The following is a 21,521-nucleotide window of genomic DNA, read 5'->3' as shown; positions in this document are numbered from 1 at the left end:
TACCCAACATACAGTGAAGGAGGAACTATTGTCATGAGTTGTCATACAGGGTTTCGTTGTGTGTCTGCAGTGTACCCAACATACAGTGAAGGAGGAACTATTGTCATGAGTTGTCATACAGGATTTCTTTGTGTGTCTGCAGTGTACCCAACATACAGTGAAGGAGGAACTATTGTCATGAGTTGTCATACAGGGTTTCTTTGTGTGTCTGCAGTGTACCCAACATACAGTGAAGGAGGAACTATTGTCATGAGTTGTCATACAGGGTTTCTTTGTGTGTCTGCAGTGTACCCAACATACAGTGAAGGATGAACTATTGTCATGAGTTGTCATACAGGGTTTCTTTGTGTGTGCATTGAACCTTATATAATGCAAGCTGTTTGTTTTGTCTGATACCCCAGTTTATCAAAGTTAAAATATGTTAGGTTATCGTTACTTTCTGATGACCACTGACCAAGTTAGAAGAATCATGACCTGATAACCTTTACCAGAAAAGACCAAGAAAAGACCACAATACCTGTACTTTGTGATCAGGTATGTCATACATATGTCATACATGTCATATTCTCTTCCCCTGGGAGATTGTGATGTTTATCGTTCAGTTTGACTTCAGATATGTAAGTTATCTATATTCTATATTTTAAAAATAAGGATTTTTTTTCAACAATTTTTACTTAAATCTAAAATGTGACCTCAGAATTTTTATGACAGTTTGGATAATCTGTTTATTACAAATCTCTCTCTGCAGCTGACCAATTTACATAAACCCAGGGATGTCCAGCTTAGACAGTATCTACTGGTAGGAACTGATTTTACAAATAGATAAACTGTTTAAGTGAAAAATCAGTATCCTTGTTAATAGGTACAGAAGAAGTGTTTTTATAAAAAAGAAAGGAAAAAAAATCCTGGGTCATCTACCGTATTGGTGAATTTAATAGTTTTTTACTTTCAAAACATTCCCCTCATTCCATAACTTACCAGTATGTACCATCGTGTGGAGAAAAGTTGATGATAATTTGATGAGTATGGACATTTTTATTTAACATGGTATTACTATATGTCTAAAACTCTTTGCTATTGATATACTATGTATTCTGTAAAAATACACAATAATGTCTATAACATTTCAATGAGGGCCAAAGTAAACCAGCATTTTATTAACTGTTTAATACACAAGTTGTTGTTTATTTCAAAATATTTCAATGTTAGTACATGGACTGTAGTTAACAATAGAAAACCTCTTTACTGTATGTGATATTCACATTAAGGTTAATTTTGTTCACATTTTTTCAATGACAATGTGAAGTTATAATATGATTCAAGGTCAATATGAAGTTAAAGTATGATTTAATGACAAGATGGAGTTAAAATATGATTTAAGGACAATGTGAAGTTAAAATATGATATACAGTATTGACAAGTTAAACTTTGATCAACCAAACTGTTGATATGTTGGTTTTTTAATCACTGCTAAACAGACCTGTTTGTTGTTTGAACTTGTTGAGATATTTTTGAGATATGTTGACATTAAGTATTACTGAAATATTGTTGAACAAATGGCAAATATTCAACAGAGTATTACTATACTTTCAATCAAGACTTCAAAGAATTGACATTTATGCAAAATTTCACAAAGAAATTGATTCACTTTTGGAATGGAGTACATAACATTATGTTATCACAGTTTGAAGTCTTAACACAGCTTGCTTTGACTCTGTTGAAACCATGTTTGTAAGTCACAGCACGAACAATATGAAGACTTCAGCTTTCCAATGTAGATTAAAATCCAAATCCAGGCACCTCAGAATTCCTACCTCGGCACAATTTCTAGTGTTGAACATACTTTGATTGGTTAGGTGTTTGGTTCAGGTTTTCCTTCCATGTGGCTCAGCCTGTTGTAGATGATGTCTCCTTATCGATAATGGTCAGTGTTGTTTTTTTTTTTTTTTTTTTTTACTCATGCCCCAAGCTGACAAATCACAACTCAGCAGCATAAATCCCATACCCAAATATTTTGGTATACTTACATGAAGACAACCTCATTGTTTTTAATTTTATTTTTTGTCACAAAAAGTAAATATGAAATGCAGGTGTTTTAAAGCTTTCAAAATTAACACAAAAATGGGCTGGATTTTTCTTTCCTTTTTTTCTCTGCACATATATATTGGAACTAGTATATCTAAGCACAGTTGCAACCCTTGCACAACTATACCTTGGTGCTATGGTGATCTTACTTCTGTCCAAACATGCCTAGATACCATGGAGTCACAAATCTCAGCTGTTTGAAATGCCCTGGTACTATACATACAATAGCATTCCTGTCTGCTTTTATACTCAGCACAAAACACTGTATCATTTGTATAAAAAAGCAGAATATTTTACTGCCATAAACTTGGAGCAGAACATTTCACCCTCTATGTGACACATAACCTTTTACCCTTTGTACTCAACACAGAACATTTCACCCTCTGTGTGACACATAACCTTTCACCCTTTGTACTCAACACAGAACATTTCACCCTCTATGTGACACATAACCTTTCACCCTTTGTACTCAACACAGAACATTTCATCCTCGCAATTGAACACAGATCATTTCACCCTCTCTATTTCACATAGTACTTTTTACCATCTGTACTTGATACAGAACATTTCACGATCTCTCCTAACCACAGAAAATTTCACCCTTTGGTACTTGATACATAAATGTTGTATCCTTTATACACAATACGCTAAAATTACATGATTTCATTATATATATATATTTCAGCATTATATATACATATACATATATATATATATCGGTATACAAAACTAGCATTTCACTTCCTGTCACTTTGGATTTCACTAACCTACACTTGTTCAACAGTTCATCAGGACTGTGATTTTCACAATAACAATAGAAGTGTGATGATTTGTTTCTGTTTGAAGTTGCTAGCATGTTTTGTATATTCATATATTATGTTTTTTTTTTTGTGTTCATATTTAATAGTGCATATCTTTGTTATTAGCTACATATGTTGCTTCAGAGGACAATGTTTTGTGTCATCAGATTTGTCTTATAGTAAATGAATGTTGACAGTCCTTCAGATCCATGTTGTTTTACATTGAACATAAGCTTTGATTTATATTGATGTTTTTAATGCCAAGACAACAATCACTTACATATGTCATCAGTTTGGAGTTAAGGCCACATGGTACATGACACAGATTCCTGTGATTTGTTTAGAGTTGTCTCCCTTGTGTAATGATGTAAGGTACCTAGATACATTCCCCTGTAATGTTCAAGTAGGTAATCAGTTTTAATTGTCGCATGGTTAAGACATAATTAGGTTATTGGTAAATATGTAAAATAGTATTAATATTAATGCAAGTACTATATAAGTTTTAAGCCAGTTAGGTGGGTACTCATCCCCTGTCACCAAATTGTGATGTAGTTAACTGAAGTGTGACAGGTGTTGGGATATATAAAATTAACGAGACAGAAATGGAGAAGTAGGCCACTAATATAAGAGAGCAGAATATTAACAGGTGGGGGATGGGGGCAGATTCTCATTTTATTATTGTCCAAGGAAAGGAATGCTTTTAATTTTCTAATTTTAAAACAACTTTATTTTCTGCAAGTCTTTGAATACTAAATGTTAGTTTTTGTCATGCAATATCACAGTATCGACAGTATCCAGATAGAAACTTGACAACTTTCTGGTGAATATCGGAGAAATGCGTAAAAAAAAATTCCTACTTTTCCTTAAATTTAAGTGTTCTTTGTTGTGTGGTTAATTTTCTGCTTTTGTGATGCATGTAAACACGTTTAAAACTGCCTGTTTCTAGTCAATATTTTATGGTAGAAGACAATATTTTATTGAGAATCATGACAGAAATGATTTTGTGACATATATGTTCACTAGAGGTTGTGAAGTTATACCACTGTCACATGAGTTATGTCTACATCTCGTTAGACCTCATATAGAAGTTTAGTTTACATGTAGTTCACCAGAGAAATTGTCATTCTTAGTTGCCTAGTTTTGTTGTTGCTATGTGATTTAATTAAAATAGTCAGTACATATAATCTTCAGAGATATCAGTGAAATTACTAGGAAATGTTGTCTTTTAAACCATAAATTTGAATATTTGTAAATATAACCTGCAGAATTTTCGAAGACTGTACCAACAAAAAATTAGTTATTTACACTGAAGTAGTTAATGTCATTCCTCAATTTTAGGTTATAAAAAGACTTATACCTGATATGGCTTGCTGATTGATTCACTGCAGAGCAGAGCAATGAGAAATTGATACTAAGATGGACATTATTTAATGTAACTCTCTGATTATTTCATATGATGCGTAGCAGATTGATGAGAAATTGATCCTGGTGATGGACAGTCTAATCTTACAGTGAAGTGACTTTGATTTTGTTGTTGAACATACAAATTATTTGTAATTACAATACAATTGTCAATAGAACATTAAAATATGTCTAGCCAAAACAATTTTTCCATTTTCTATAAATATCATGTGAACATTTATAGATGTTTAAACACCTTTGAAATGATAAGGTTCACACAGACCTTGATAAAAGGTTAGTGTCATTTAAGCAAAAACTGCTACCAACACTTACACAAAACTTATCCATCACAAAACATTGAAGAGATTTTCTCTGTTAAAAGAAATGAGAGGCTATATGCACATCATAGATCTCTCTAAATGTAGGTCATTAATGATAGGCCAAACCCTTTCAGTCTGTCCCTGCTTCTTTCAGTAATTATTCAAATTTTCCTTTTTTCTGCATTCTGATAAATATTTGACCACAGACAAGTTATATTTATTTGAAAGTCTGATTTGGCCCAGCCTATTTACCTGCAGGTGATGGTCCTATCACCCTGCAGGTGACTGCTCCTGTCACCCTGCAGGTGGCTGCTTCTATCACCCCGAAGGTGGCTGTTCCTATCACCCTGCAGGTGACTGCTCCTATCACCCTGCAGATGACTGCTCCTATCACCCTGCAGGTGACTGCTCCTATCACCCTGCAGATGACTGCTCCTATCACCCTGCAGGTGACTACTATTAATTACACAAGAAATGCTTTCATCAATATGGAAGGAAAGGGAATCAACTGCTTTCCTCCCTAATGAGCCTCATCCCTCTGTCCCTTAAGTTTGGAAGTTGTCCCTACTGAGCTTGGTCCCTCAGTCTCATAGGTCTGGGAGTTATTCTCCTTACTAAGCCTCATCCCTCAGTCTCATAGATTTGGGTGTCTTTCTCCTTACTGAGTCTCACCCTCTGTCCTATAGGTTCGGGAGTGGTTCTCCCTATGGAGCCTCATCCCTCTGTCCTATGGGAATAGGAGCCATTCTCCTTACTTAACCTCCTCCTTCTGCCCTATAGGTTTGGGATTCGTTCTCCTTACTGAGCCTCATCCCTCTGTCCCATATTATTGAAGTGGTTCTCCTTACTGAGCCTCACCCTCTGTCCCATATTATTGAAGTGGTTCTCCTTACTGAGCCTCACCCTCTGTCCCATATCATTGAAGTGGTTCTCCTTACTGAGCCTCACCCTCTGTCCCATATTTTTGAAGTGGTTCTGCTTACTGAGCCTCACCCTCTGTCCCATATTTTTGAAGTGGTTTACCTTACTAAGCCTCATCCCTCTGTCCCATATTATTGAAGTGGTTCTCCTTACTGAGCCTCACCCTCTGTCCCATATTTTTGAAGTGGTTCTCCTTACTGAGCCTCACCCTCTGTCCCATATTTTTGAAGTGGTTCTCCTTACTAAGCCTCATCCCTCTGTCCCATATTTTTGAAGTGGTTCTCCTTACTAAGCCTCATCCCTCTGTCCCATATTTTTGAAGTGGTTCTCCTTACTGAGCCTCACCCTCTGTCCCATATTTTTGAAGTGGTTCTCCTTACTGAGCCTCACCCTCTGTCCCATAGATCTGGGAGTCATTCTCCTTATTGAAACTTGTCCCCCATCTCATAAAAAAAAACAATATATCCCCACTTTATTTTTGGGGACATAATAAGGAACTTCTGATACTGTGTGACATTTCAGCTAATGACGCCTATATGAAGCTGAGAAATGCTACAGCTAGAAAGTGTCACTGACAGGGAAACCCTAAATGGAAACTGTTAGTGCTAACCTTAATTCTCACTTGCAATGTTCTCAGCAGGGACAACATCATTTTATCTGGATTTATTTTCCATTCTGAGACATTTTTACTGAGCCTCACCCTCTGTCCCATATTTTTGAAGTGGTTCTCCTTACTAAGCCTCATCCCTCTGTCCCATATTTTTGAAGTGGTTCTCCTTACTAAGCCTCATCCCTCTGTCCCATATTTTTGAAGTGGTTCTCCTTACTGAGCCTCACCCTCTGTCCCATATTTTTGAAGTGGTTCTCCTTACTGAGCCTCACCCTCTGTCCCATAGATCTGGGAGTCATTCTCCTTATTGAAACTTGTCCCCCATCTCATAAAAAAAAAACAATATATCCCCACTTTATTTTTGGGGACATAATAAGGAACTTCTGATACTGTGTGACATTTCAGCTAATGACGCCTATATGAAGCTGAGAAATGCTACAGCTAGAAAGTGTCACTGACAGGGAAACCCTAAATGGAAACTGTTAGTGCTAACCTTAATTCTCACTTGCAATGTTCTCAGCAGGGACAACATCATTTTATCTGGATTTATTTTCCATTCTGAGACATTATTACTTTTTTTCTCCAACTTATCGTTGTTTCCCAATAAGACGGTGAGTATCGATAGTAATTGTCAGTTGCCAACTGAAGAAAACTTAGAACATGACATTACTTGGACCAGCCTAGACTTCAATGACGTTTACACTTCTAAAACATTTGGTCTCATTCTCTTTGTGTTTTTCAATGATATCCTTGTACATCATTCCTTTGTTCATTTTTCCCGTCGTGAAATGTGTATACTTTTGGGATTTATTAAATTAGGTTACATCTGTCCGACCAAGGGGTTTTCTTGGACACAACTTGAAAATTATTCAACTAATCTAACGAAACTTTGCCTACATTTCAGGTTATAATGTTTTAGTATATTTTGCTATTGATGAAATTTCTTATCATCTGTATATAAATATATTTTCTCAGTTTATCACCATGAAAAACAAATTCAGAAAAAATACATAATTTACTGTTTACAAGTTTTTTTTTCTTGAAACTTGAAAACTGTTCTTCTGACCTCTATATACATGTTGTAATGTAGACATTCCAACATCAGGGCGGAAGGGACAATACCATACCTTGTTTCTTTGTTGCACTAATTTTAACGATTGGAGTTTGAATTTTGGTTTTGTTTTCATGTCAGTAGAGCATAGCCAAATCCTACTCATATATTTATGATACAGCTTATCTGAGTGCATCACAGCGGCTGCAAGCGTTATTTCATCCCTTGTTTATATATGTAATTACAATTATTTACATTAGTCGAGTGAACTATCCAAGTCTTATTTTCATACATGTCTAAATAATTTGCTGGAAAGACAACTGATTCCAGGGGATCTGGACACCCACTATCCCATGATCCTTATTTCTTTTCTTTCCCCGGTCTTACTGTTCTGAATTATTTGTAGTTTTGACAAATCAATTTATCATATGGTAACACCACTAACCATCTCAATAAAATACCTACGACAGTACATGCAGATGAACATGTTTTTGTTTTATTCAAATAAAACTAATCAAGTGAAATCTATTAAGTTTGGAAATACTCAAAAAAGCAAGTGCCAAAATCAGAGATATATCATGGCCTTCGAGATTCACAAATTATTCACAAAACCGCACCACCATATGTGCCTGCACAACATAGTTGGACCTCAGACACAAAATTACAGCTTCTCTTCAGGTTACAAATTTTGTAGACATTCCATGCTATCATTAAATGCATAAAATTGTTCAAATATGCAGTATTTTACCTTTGGAATAATTTAGAAAAAACAATTTGACTGTTGAAACAAATCGTTCAATCCTGTTTTATTTCCCATATCTTCTTGGAATAGCTTGAAGTGTAAATGCGCAGCCCAGAAATAAATGAGCTAAATCTCACTTCAATCATAATTAATCGTTTTTCCAGTATTACACTTTAATTGACACGTATCAACAGCTCCATTTTTTTTTCTAGCAATAGAAACTTTATCTGATAAAATTCAAGATGGCCACATGTCAGCCATTTTGTTTTTCTGATCAGATGTACATCTTTTTTTACATTTAAACGATTTGACATTCATTGGGAAACGGCAGTCATCAAGTGTGATCTACAAGCATTCGATTAATTAATTTTAGTCTCATTTGCGAAATAACGTGTACAGTGTTTGTGTGTCTGATCCGGGTTTGAGATGCCGTTGTTTACTCGCACACTCAAACGTCTGGATGATTATGATTTTTAGCACATGGCGTCATGTTTCTGTTATATGAGTTTTGTATGAAGAATTGTCAACATGTAAGCAGGAGTTTAAAGATTATGTCCAAGAGATGGATTCAACACAAAGCTGTAGAAATTGGTGTGGTATCCAACGGTGGATATGGAACCTCAAAAACAATTGTCGTTTCTCTGGACAATCAAAGCCAACGGTATTTTTTATTGAGCACTTGTCCGCAACTTGTAACGATGTTTGGCAAAACAGCGAAAGAGTTTCAGTTTTGTACGAATTATTCCGACTCATCGACTTCTTTATATCACTCTTAAGTCGACTCTTGAGCGATATGAAAATGTTATGATAGGGTTCAATGATATAAAACAGGTTGGACACAACCGTACACATGGAAATAGGCTTGTACTTGAGGGATAGTTACCGCTTTGAGTAATCGATTAGTTACTTAAATGCAGAGTCGTTTGCAATAGGAACAAAAAGTTCTTTTAAATATCAACAATAAAAAAGACGTTATATTTTTGACATGGCCAAATAACCAATGCAAGCTTGATCAGCTCCATTGCTTAAAGTGTGGCTGAAAAGAGAGTACAGGTAAATCCATTCTCACCTATGACATTTGCACTAAATGTCTCCAGTGTATGTACACTGTAGTCAATGGAGCAAAATGTTTGTAATATAAATTGCCATTTTAGCACAAAATTACACAACAGAAATCAATGTTTCTTCTGCAAATGTTTACAGTGTCAGATTAACAATTGGACCATGTTAAAATGATGACACCCTTTTTTGTTGTAAATTTTCAAAAGAACTTATGTGTTTCTATTTGAAATAATTAGGATCCTGCATTCAAGTGTCTAACTGATTACTGAAAGCAGTTACTTATTCAACAAATGCAGAACTGTTACCCATATGCATGATTGTGCTCAACCTGTTAAAGGCTTTATTTGTCAATGTCAGTCAGTTTTAAAATATATGTCCTGCCAGGTTTCTAGTTTTCGTTGATATCAAAACTTATTATGCAAGTATGTTTTGTCAAAAAGTGTTTTTATGTAATATTTACTCTTTAGCTTATACGATGGCAAAGCTGTCGTCGTCTGTTACCTTATTATCACTCAACAACTTCTTCTCAGTATTAAACCAAGAGACACAGTGGTGATATTGGACTTGAAACAAATCCAGATGAAGGTCTACCAAGTTTGTTCAAATAAATAAAACCTTGACTCACTTGCAAGGACACAGTGGTCAAAGATGTTAATATCTTCAAATGACTTCTAAATAAAACAACCATGATTTTTTTTTTTTTTTTATTTAAAATGGTGTTTTGAACAATATAATATCAGTACAACAATAAATACAAAACAAATATCAATAAAATCATGCATCACAAATAGCTAAATACATGATAAAGTTTGTGTAAAGGATTATCAATGTCCCATTCACAGTGTCAGGTATTAAAAAATTCAATATATCAAAGTGTTCAAATATCTCAATAACTAAGAGGCCTAAGGTACAGTTATACGGCCTGTTTCACTTATTTCACTCTGGGATGAGGGGCAATATAGTTTGTTTAAATTGAATGACATTGATCAACTTTAGATCTCAAGGCCACAAGGGTCAAATGTCTAATATCTTCAAACAATATCTTCTCACTAACCAGGAGGTTAGTAGCATGTTAGGATGATTGGACTTTAGACAGTTTCAAAGCCTCAGGTGTCATATATATGTTCAAATTTTCAATCAACTTGAAGTCAACCTCAATGACCAAGAGGACCAGGATCATGGTATTAGGCCTGTTGCATGTTGGGATTAAGAGCTACAAAGTGAATTTGATCAAGTGCAACACATATTTGTAAAGAAGGTTAGGTATGAGGTTTGGTATGACTAAAATAGATATATCATCTCTGAATCGGCTTCAGACCAGGAGAACAATACAGGCCTTTTGTGACTCTTGTTTTTGCAAATGTTAATTTCAAACTAATCAGAATTTGTATTTTGCCATTTTAGGATGTAATTAATATCTTACCAGAGTGCTAGAGATAAATTCATAATTTTAACGAATGAAAACAATTTACAATCAATTTAGCTGAAATATCTATTATGTTAGGAGGATTTTTGCAGCTAATTTAAAATATTAATGTATATCTTTAGTTTATGTTTATACAAATTGCTGTGAATTGTTTAAATGTAGATTGTTTTAGATATAACCATTACTGTGTTTCACATGTCAACACTAGCCAGACTGGTCTTTTTGAAAAATGAAAATAAGATTAAGAAATGTTCAGGACAAAGATGAAGATTTACAATGGTCTAAGGTTTTTTCCAATATGAATTCAGCTTTTTTTTATTTTCCAGTCTTTTGTTTAACTGTGGTGAAGGAACAATCAGGACTTTTAATGCATACAGGTATGTTTACCTTAAGTTATTTGAAGCTATATTTGTAGTACAGGCATGTCATTATATTGTGGTAATGTTGTGTGGAATGGATTTGGAATGTAAGACTTCAACACAAATTGATAATAAGGGTTTTTCACATGTTTACTATATAAATACTTTAGAAGGGTAACAAAAATGACACTTTGTAACCATGCCATTGTGGACATTGAAAACTCAACATCTTGTGTTGAATTATTGTTGTTACAATAATATAAAGGATAATGATGTTGTACTGATATACTTAAAATCTATTACTGTTTATCACACTTTTTCAGGAGCTCTGTACCCTATCTAAGGAAAACTTATCGTATCAATGACATCTTCATCACTCAACTGTCAGTACGCAATGTTAGTGGTATTCAAGGTATGTATCACGACAATCAATCTTGATTTAAGTACTTTAGGAAGGAGAAAGTTTTCTTACTTGGATGTTCTAATAAAGCCCACAGTTCTTGGTGAAACTGGTCGACGATACATAACGAATTAATATTAACTTCACCAAAAAGCTTGATGGACGGTATTTTTTTACAGAAGTCATAAGCCGGACAATTATTTTCATTAGAAATTTTTTTTCAATCTTTATTTTTTCGCAGTAATTTTATTACATCCTCAACTATTGCAACACATATAGAAACAGAAAGAAAAACAGCCTGTTGATTTGATTGTCTTGTATTTTGTTTGATAGAATTTACAAGATCTACTAAAAGATATTCAGCATTGCGACTGTATGGAATAGGGGATTTGAGAAATGTAAGTACTATCATGTCTTAAACTTACATCCTTAAAAACTTTTAAGATATAGAATAAAATATTGGGTGTCTGTTTTGTTTCCATCGTCATCGTTTCTATCCATAAAAGTGATTGTTGTATCTCATATAAATCATTTACTTGATCAGGCATAAATACATACACGGGAAAGTTGCTACGCATTGTACATGTATCCAAATTTTATGCTCACTGGGCCCCAACATTTCAATGAGCTTTTACCATATTGTTACATCTGGTAGTAATCCATTTGTCATAATCTGTTCTTTCTACTGATCCAAAATCTGAAAAAAAATCTGGGCTTAATTTAGCATGGAGCAAGTGAAAATATAACTTTATTAATGTGTTGACTTGAATAAAGTTTCAATATTGATATTTTTTCTCAGATTTCCATTGGATTCTCTTTGAAATGTTATATATCTCATAAATAACAGTACAATATAATATTTTCTCCTTGTTATATCAGATACATAATATAGGTATTTATCAGAGGGAACCACAGCCATGTTGCATTTCCTCTTATTAAGCCTAGATATCCCTTCAAGCCCTATCTTCCTGCATGCACTCCAACTCACAAGGATTTACACTGTTGATACTGGGGTTCTACTTTATTGCTTTAGGACAGCCGTGTAACAAAACTAATTTTGGGTCATTTTCTAACCGCAGTCATCTTAATCTGAATATATGAAGTAACATTCTACATTGATATCCATCTGGTGGTCTGTCGATTTTGTGGAATTTTCACTTACCATATTAAATCTGTGAATGTGAAAAGTGATATACATCAGTTATTTTCTTACATCAGATCTAAATAATAATGTATTATTATCAATATTTTACAGCTGAGTGTGTTGGGATTTAAGAATAGAAATGACTCCATATTAGGTAAGCTTACAAGTTTCTCTTTCATTATAGAAAACTGTTAGCTCACAAGTAAAGTAATATGACATGTTTGTTTATAGTTTATGTCTGTCATTTTCCTGCTTCAGTCTTTTGGTTTGAGTTATTACAGCCATGTTTCTGTTTTAACCATTAAGTTATGACAGCCATGTTTCTGTTTTAACCATTAAGTTATGACAGCCATGTTTCTACTTTAATTGTTGAGTTATGACAGCCAAGTTTCTGTTTTAACCTGGAAATAGGCTAATATGTTAAAATGGTTTTCTGTTGAAGATTCTATCGATGTGACTGAGGAAGGACAGTACTATGAGAGCAGATATATACAGATAAAATGTGTACCACTGATCCCAGTGTTGTCAGATACTCCCACCAGCCAGCACCTTATACCAGGTGATCGACTTCCTGGTAAGGTCTTTGCTTTTAACAATGTGAATTGATTGTAATAAAGTATTATAAGGTCATTTAATTAATCTTATGCTTTGGGATGGTGAATGTTTTACCTACTAAGAGTTTAATAGTTGATGCTTTTTGTGGGCAAGAATTCACTAGAAAGTAAATGATTATTGCCAAATGTTGTAATGCTACTGGAAAGGAAGAAATAAAGTGTAGGAACTACTTGATATAATTATTTAATTAGGAATATTTGATTAAGGTTAAACCAGCTGGTCAACATCAGAATCTGTGTCATTGATTGCTATAACTTGTCATATGTTCTGAGGCGACATGTATTGTGTATCAGGACTAGACACTATGTGTGATGAGGGGACATGTATTATGTATCAGGACTAGACACTATGTGTGATGAGGTGACATTTATTATGTATCGGGACTAGACAATATGTGTGATGAGGGGACATGTATTGTGTATCAGGACTAGACAATATGTGTGATGAGGGGACATGTATTGTGTATCTGGACTAGACAATATGTGTGATGAGGGGACATGTATTGTGTATCAGGACTAGACAATATGTGTGATGAGGGGACATATATTGTGTATCAGGACTAGACAATATGTGTGATGAGGGGACATATATTGTGTATCAAGACCAGACAATATGTGTGATGAGGGGACATGTATTGTGTATCAGGACTAGACAATATGTGTGATGAGGGGACATGTATTGTGTATCAGGACTAGACAATATGTGTGATGAGGGGACATGTATTGTGTACCAGGACTAGACAATATGTGTGATGAGGGGACATGTATTGTGTATCAGGACTAGACAATATGTGTGATGAGGGGACATGTATTGTGTACCAGGACTAGATAATATGTGTGATGAGGGGACATATATTGTGTATCAGGACCAGACAATATGTGTGATGAGGTGACATGTATTGTGTATCAGGACTAGACAATATGTGTGATGAGGGGACATGTATTGTGTATCAGGACTAGACATTCTGTGATGAGGGGACATATATTGTGTATCAGGACTGGACATTCTGTGATGAGGGGACATGTATTGTGTATCAGGGCTAGACAATATGTGTGATGTGGTGACATGTATTGTGTATCAGGACTAGACAATATGTGTGATGAGGTGACATTTATTGTGTATCAGGACTAGACAATATGTGTGATGAGGGGACATGTATTGTGTATCAGGACTAGACATTCTGTGTTGAGGGGACATATATTGTGTATCAGGACTAGACATTCTGTGATGAGGGGACATGTATTGTGTATCAGGGCTAGACAATATGTGTGATGAGGTGACATGTATTGTGTATCAGGACTAGACAATATGTGTGATGAGGGGACATGTATTGTGTATCAGGACTAGACAATATGTGTGATGAGGGGACATGTATTGTGTATCAGGACCAGACAATATGTGTGATGAGGGGACATGTATTGTGTACCAGGACTAGACAATATGTGTGATGAGGCGACATGTATTGTGTACCAGGACTAGACAATATGTGTGATGAGGGGACATGTATTGTGTATAAGGACCAGACAATATGTGTGATGAGGGGACATGTATTGTGTATAAGGACCAGACAATATGTATGATGAGAGAACATGTATTGTGTATCAGGGCTAGACACTATGTGTGATGAGGGGACATGTATTGTGTATCAGGACTAGACAATATGTGTGATGAGGGGACATGTATTGTGTATCAGGGCTAGACACTATGTGTGATGAGGGGACATGTATTGTGTATCAGGACTAGACAATATGTGTGATGAGGGGACATATATTGTGTATCAGGACTAGATAATATGTGTGATGAGGGGACATATATTGTGTATCAGGACCAGACAATATGTGTGATGAGGTGACATGTATTGTGTATCAGGACTAGACAATATGTGTGATGAGGGGACATGTATTGTGTATCAGGACTAGACATTCTGTGATGAGGGGACATATATTGTGTATCAGGACTGGACATTCTGTGATGAGGGGACATGTATTGTGTATCAGGACCAGACAATATGTGTGATGAGGCGACATGTATTGTGTACCAGGACTAGACAATATGTGTGATGAGGGGACATGTATTGTGTATAAGGACCAGACAATATGTGTGATGAGGGGACATGTATTGTGTATAAGGACCAGACAATATGTATGATGAGAGAACATGTATTGTGTATCAGGGCTAGACACTATGTGTGATGAGGGGACATGTATTGTGTATCAGGACTAGACAATATGTGTGATGAGGGGACATGTATTGTGTATCAGGGCTAGACACTATGTGTGATGAGGGGACATGTATTGTGTATCAGGACTAGACAATATGTGTGATGAGGGGACATGTATTGTGTATCAGGACCAGACAATATGTGTGATGAGGGGACATGTATTGTGTATCAGGACCAGACAATATGTGTGATGAGGGGACATGTATTGTGTATCAGGACTAGACATTCTGTGATGAGGGGACATGTATTGTGTATCAGGACTAGACAATATGTGTGATGAGGGGACATGTATTGTGTATCAGGACCAGACAATATGTGTGATGAGGGGACATGTATTGTGTATCAGGACCAGACAATATGTGTGATGAGGGGACATGTATTGTGTACCAGGACTAGACAATATGTGTGATGAGGCGACATGTATTGTGTACCAGGACTAGACAATATGTGTGATGAGGGGACATGTATTGTGTATAAGGACCAGACAATATGTATGATGAGAGAACATGTATTGTGTATCAGGGCTAGACACTATGTGTGATGAGGGGACATGTATTGTGTATAAGGACCAGACAATATGTATGATGAGAGAACATGTATTGTGTATCAGGGCTAGACACTATGTGTGATGAGGGGACATGTATTGTGTATCAGGACTAGACAATATGTGTGATGAGGGGACATGTATTGTGTATCAGGGCTAGACACTATGTGTGATGAGGGGACATGTATTGTGTATAAGAACCAGACAATATGTATGATGAGAGAACATGTATTGTGTATCAGGGCTAGACACTATGTGTGATGAGGGGACATGTATTGTGTATCAGGACTAGACAATATGTGTGATGAGGGGACATGTATTGTGTATCAGGGCTAGACATTATGTGTGATGAGGGGACATGTATTGTGTATCAGGACTAGACAATATGTGTGATGAGGGGACATGTATTGTGTATCAGGACTAGACAATATGTGTGATGAGGGGACATGTATTGTGTATCAGGACCAGACAATATGTGTGATGAGGGGACATGTATTGTGTATCCGGACCAGACAATATATGTGATGAGGGGACATGTATTGTGTATCAGGACTAGACATTCTGTGATGAGGGGACATGTATTGTGTATCAGGACTAGACAATATGTATTATGAGGTGACATGTATTGTGTATCAGGACCAGACAATATGTGTGATGAGGGGACATGTATTGTGTATCCGGAATAGACAATATGTGTGATGAGGGGACATGTATTGTGTATCCGGAATAGACAATATGTGTGATGAGGGGACATGTATTGTGTATCAGGACTAGACAATATGTGTTATTAGAATCTGTATATGTGTATGATAACCTGGTTTTCTATGTTATTTTTCAGTTGACATCACGTCTGACCAAAACAGACAATTATCAGCTATTGTATACATATTGAAGGTAAATGCACAGATTAGTGTTATACAGATCTAGAACTTTTTTATGGTATGCCTGTCAACAGTAATTTACTTACAGTATCTGGTTACTGTTTACTGACTCTGCTTGTGGGTACATGTAATTACTTGTTACATGAACTGATTAAGGTAAAGGTATGTGACAGTGGTGAACCATCAAGTCACATGTCTCTTATCTAGAGCTATCACAGTGGTGAACCATCAAGTCACATCTCACTTATCTAGAGATGTCACAGTGGTGAACCGTTAAGTCACATGTCACTTATCTAGAGATGTCACAGTGGTGAACCATCAAGTTACATCTCACTTATCTAGAGATGTCACAGTGGTGAACCATTAAGTCACATGTCACTTATCTAGAGATGTCACAGTGGTGAACCATCAAATCACATGTCACTTATCTAGAGATGTCACAGTGGTGAACCATCAAGTCACATGTCACTTATCTAGAGATGTCACAGTGGTGAACCATCAAATCACATGTCACTTATCTAGAGATGTCACAGTGGTGAACCATCAAGTCATATGTCACTTATCTAGAGATGTCACAGTGGTGAACCATCAAGTCACATGTTACTTACTTATCTAGAGATGTCACAGTGGTGAACCATTAAGTCACATGTTACTTACTTATCTAGAGATGTCACAGTGGTGAACCATTTAGTAACATGTCACTTATCTAGAGATGTCACAGTGGTGAACCATTAAGTCACATCTCACTTATCTAGAGATGTCACAGTGGTGAACCATCAAGTCACATGTTACTTATCTAGAGATGCCACAGTGGTGAACCATTTAGTCACATGTCACTTATCTAGAGATGTCACAGTGGTGAACCATCAAGTCACATGTCACTTATCTAGAGATGTCACAGTGGTGAACCATCAAGTCACATGTCTCTTATCTAGAGATGTCACAGTGGTGAACCATCAAGTCACATGTTACTTATCTAGAGATGTCACAGTGGTTAACCATCAAGTCACATGTTACTTACTTATCTAGAGATGTCACAGTGGTGAACCATCAAGTCACATGTCACTTACTTATCAAATGTCAGTTTGACAAATAAGGAAATAAAAATCATAACCAAAAATTAAGTTCCAATCCAGTTGTGCAGATGCACTTAATTAAATAGTTTAAAAACACTATCTACTGAAGTGATTTTCAGGAGAAACATTCACTTCCTTCAGTGAAGATAAGGGTTATGAGTTCAAGCTGTTTCTAATGTTTCTTTTGTTTATTTACAGCCAAAGCTACAGGACGCTCCAGCAGTAATAAGTAAGTATGTACAGTCATGTTGAAAGAATTATTCTCTTAAACTGACACTGTTACCATAAGCATGATACGACCATTGCGAATAATTTGAATGTACAAACTGATACAGTGTATTGATCATTTTGCTGGTCTGAATTGAAGTGTGAGGAGTCTTATTGTGAGAAAAAAAATACCCAAGAAAAACTCCGGTGGTCAATATGGTTACTCCCATAGTTTTCAAACCCAATAGGTGAATGAAACCCTGGTTGCTGAGTTGGAAGGCAAGTGCATTACTGCTGTGTCATCTGACCAAATTATACTTCATATCTAATATTATACTGCATCTTTCCTACTTAAGATTATTCTAAACTCAACATTCTCTGCACTCTTCCTGATACAGAATAGAATGGTTGTATCTATGTTCCTAAATTCTGTGTTGGATTTTCTGTTTTAGTTCTAGATTGCCCAGATAAAAGATACCTTGAAAGTCTGTTGAAGTCAAAAGACTTAAAGAAACATCAGAAAGAAAACAGAACTGTTGTATTCCACCTGTCTCCTTTGAGTGTTGTACAAGACACAGGATACCAAACATTTATCAACAGGTAGGATTGTTTTAAATCTAGCAGGATGATCATGAAATCTTACTGTAATTAAAGATAGTGTATATTGTTTATACACAAATAAATAAAAAAAACATATTGACAGTATATAAGCCATTTAGCAAGAACATGGAGCTTGGTTTTGTTCTTCGTGATTATTGGAGTTATACAGGAAGGTTAAAAACAATCATACATGTTCGTACATGCTTTTGCATAATGAATTAATTCTCTCTTGTTTAATTTTACCCCCTTACATCTTGCCTGTCCTAACTTAACACTGTAATGTCAGCTTATACCCAGGTTTATATAGGAAATATGCCTTTGATGTGGCCTGAATTTACATATTAAAACTCGGGCTGTAGTGTTCAGATTGCCTCATAGCGTCAGGATTATATCTTATAAAAGAATTTTAAGATTCACTTACAAAGTCCCTCACACAAGTTTTGAGCCCATTCATAAATCTGTTGTGAAATGTTCCCATTCCCAGACTCATTAATAAATCGGCTAGGGTGAAATGTTCTCAGACTCATTAATAAATCAGCTAGGGTGAAATGTTCTCAGACTCATTCAGAAATCTGCTGGGATGAAATATTTTCAGACGTATTCATATATCTGCTTTGGTCAGATTTATATATCTGCTATTCTTAATGTTCTCGGGCTCATTCAGAAATCTACTATTGAAATAACTTCTAGTAGTTCTCATTATTACATCAGCTTACAAGCCAAAACTACATTATGAGTATGACATTTATCAACAGGTTTCCAGAGTCAACTAAACACCTACATGTTGATGAGACCAGGGCAGCAAAAGCACTTGATTTTATAAGAAATCATTGTATCAGTCTAAATAAAATAGACAGTTCAATTTTCCCTTTACCAACTCATGATGAGTTTGACGAATCAGATGTAGAGATCAGTAGAAAATCAACAGAGCTGAACTCCAGATTGACAACTGTGAACAATGGTCATGTGGAGATTTACTGTAAAAAGGATCAACGGTAGGTAGCTTAATCTACTGGGTAAGTCATGATCTGTGGGACAATTTAACTGAGATAAAACTTCAATGACATCACTTTAAAATCATCTGCTTTTGTGAGACTCAAATTCTTGAATTCTGAAAGAAATGGTATTTTGTTGGCACTCGGTTTTGTTGGTTGAAGTACTCACATATTCCACTGTTACTATAATTCATGGCAATTTTTTATAAATGATCTTGAAATTGATGAAAATAAAAGGGATTGGGGGGGGGGATGTTGAACTTGCTGAAATTATTTTACAGAAGCTGATTTAGTGTGTGACAGATTTTGAAACTGCAACGTGCTAAGAAACACAAAATTCATCAAAAGTACATTATTCAGTCTCATGCCTGGCTGTGTGGCCCAAGTCCGTTCAGCTGTACAATTTGTTTACCTTTATGATATTACTAGATAACAACTAGCTGCAGTAAATAAGTATGTTCTTTTGTTCTGTTTTGTTTACAGATATTTAAGCGAAAGTAATTACACTAATAAAGCTGATAGTTTAGAGGAGTTCATCAGAAAGAAGAATGTATATTTGACTGAAATCAAGAAAAGGCTACAAAGACGAGCAAGAAAGGAAGCTGGTAATTTATTAGAATGTCGAATAAATAAAATTTTGATTGCTTTTCTAATAAAACTAGGGTCATAATAGTTCTTACGCCTGAATGTGACCGAACTATGTAATTGTTAAGTATGTCTCACTTACTTGTTAATAATAATATCATTGTAAGAAACCATGAAATTTGTGTCCTTTGTAATAATAATATGTTATGGGTTACTTCTTAAGGCATTATGAACAAAGTATGCATATTTCTATCATCTTGGGTCTTCAGTCTAAGATAATTGAAAGCTTGGCAGTTTGAATGGGTATAATAGTTACCCTGGACAGTCTAAATATTGGGTTGGTTTGATTTATATTGTTTGGCCTCCTACCAACAGCTATGGTCTTTTCAGGACAGTTTCATGATGTATGTGCATTTTGTTGCTTGCATGTGTTTTTGAAAGGCTGCAATAAGTTTGTGTAAGTTTCTTTGTGTAGAAATGATACTGACACTATAGTGCTACCTCTCTGAAGTGTACTGCAGAAGGCCCCCAGTATTTGTGATTTTGTTAGAGTAGATAATTAAAGGAGTAATGGTTGATCAATGAATTCCTATTTTTTTGTCTCTTATGTTTCACAGAGTACCCAGACATTTTGTTTCTGGGGACAGCTGGGAGAGATCATGTCCGAAGAAATAACTCTGGAGTATACATACAGTTGTGGTAAGTCCTGTCTGACTAATGTTCATAATCATTTGTACCTATCCCTAAAGTGTCCATCCTAAGACTACTTTTACCCAGAATGAGAATTCTGAAAGCCTCATCATGAAGTGTTCTTATGCTAAAATAAATTAATCTTTGGAGTCTTGAAACCTCTGGAGATATACCCAGTATTTGACATGAATATTACTATAATCAAGGACTATCAATATTTCAAAGAAAATAAAATCATAGTACACTTACTTTTCTGTTTCTTAAAACAAAAAATTGAGACAAAAAAGAAAACAAACAAAAAACAAAACAATAATGATAAAAGGTATCTGCATTTCAGGGCGTTGTGTTTCTGGTTCACCTTAAAAACAATGTTTTTGTACTTTCAGTCCAGAAACAGCCATTCTGTTAGACTGTGGATCAGGCATCTACACACAATTGTGTCTCCACTTTGGTAGCCGGACCAATGAAATGCTGAGGAAAATCAAGTGTATTTTCATTTCCCATCTACATCTTGACCATTATTCTGTAAGAATAACGTTCATTCATCCTAAAGTCACCACCACTTGTATAACACTGTCATGATACTGTATTGTATTACAATGTCACTGTACTATAATATATTACACTGTCACTGTACTATAATATATTACACTGTCACTGTACTATAATATATTACACTGTCACTGAACTACATTGTATTACACTGTCACTGTACTATATTGTATTACAATGTCACTGTACTATAATATATTACACTGTCACTGTACTATAATATATTACACTGTC

General features: G+C 35.5%; 1 protein-coding gene and 1 long non-coding RNA gene across 2 annotated transcripts; both read left to right on the top strand.

The window, feature by feature from the left end:
* The first annotated feature begins 8,481 nt into the window (after window positions 1-8,481).
* LOC132556314 (zinc phosphodiesterase ELAC protein 2-like) lies at window positions 8,482-21,317 on the top strand. The gene is made up of 13 exons (XM_060220697.1): window positions 8,482-8,591; window positions 10,745-10,795; window positions 11,101-11,189; window positions 11,511-11,575; window positions 12,433-12,475; window positions 12,764-12,895; window positions 16,540-16,595; window positions 17,857-17,887; window positions 18,318-18,465; window positions 19,221-19,460; window positions 19,944-20,065; window positions 20,663-20,744; window positions 21,122-21,317. Exons 1-13 carry the CDS (start codon window positions 8,482-8,484, stop codon window positions 21,315-21,317), a joined length of 1,365 nt encoding a protein of 454 aa, XP_060076680.1.
* Window positions 8,491-11,154, top strand: LOC132556320 (uncharacterized). The gene is made up of 3 exons (XR_009554466.1): window positions 8,491-8,591; window positions 10,745-10,795; window positions 11,101-11,154. It is a non-coding gene; the product is annotated as an uncharacterized LOC132556320 (long non-coding RNA).
* Window positions 21,318-21,521: the final 204 nt, after the last annotated feature.

The sequence above is a fragment of the Ylistrum balloti genome, unplaced genomic scaffold (genome assembly GCF_031769215.1).
Source record: "Ylistrum balloti isolate Yb309-2 unplaced genomic scaffold, AGI_CSIRO_Ybal_v1 Utg370558, whole genome shotgun sequence".
In the NCBI taxonomy this organism is placed as follows: Eukaryota; Metazoa; Mollusca; class Bivalvia; order Pectinida; family Pectinidae; genus Ylistrum; species Ylistrum balloti.
The sequence above is the reverse complement of the archived record's forward strand: the minus strand, read 5'-3'. Positions and strand labels throughout refer to the sequence as shown.

Excerpts from the sequence above, each read along its gene's own strand:
- LOC132556314 (XM_060220697.1), top strand. The coding sequence starts at position 8,482 with ATGTCCAAGAGATGGATTCAACACAAAGCTGTAGAAATTGGTGTGGTA. Across the intron at positions 8,592-10,744 it reads CTGGACAATCAAAGCCAACG|TCTTTTGTTTAACTGTGGTG; the intron begins GTATTTTTTATT and ends TTTATTTTCCAG. Across the intron at positions 20,066-20,662 it reads ACGAGCAAGAAAGGAAGCTG|AGTACCCAGACATTTTGTTT; the intron begins GTAATTTATTAG and ends TATGTTTCACAG.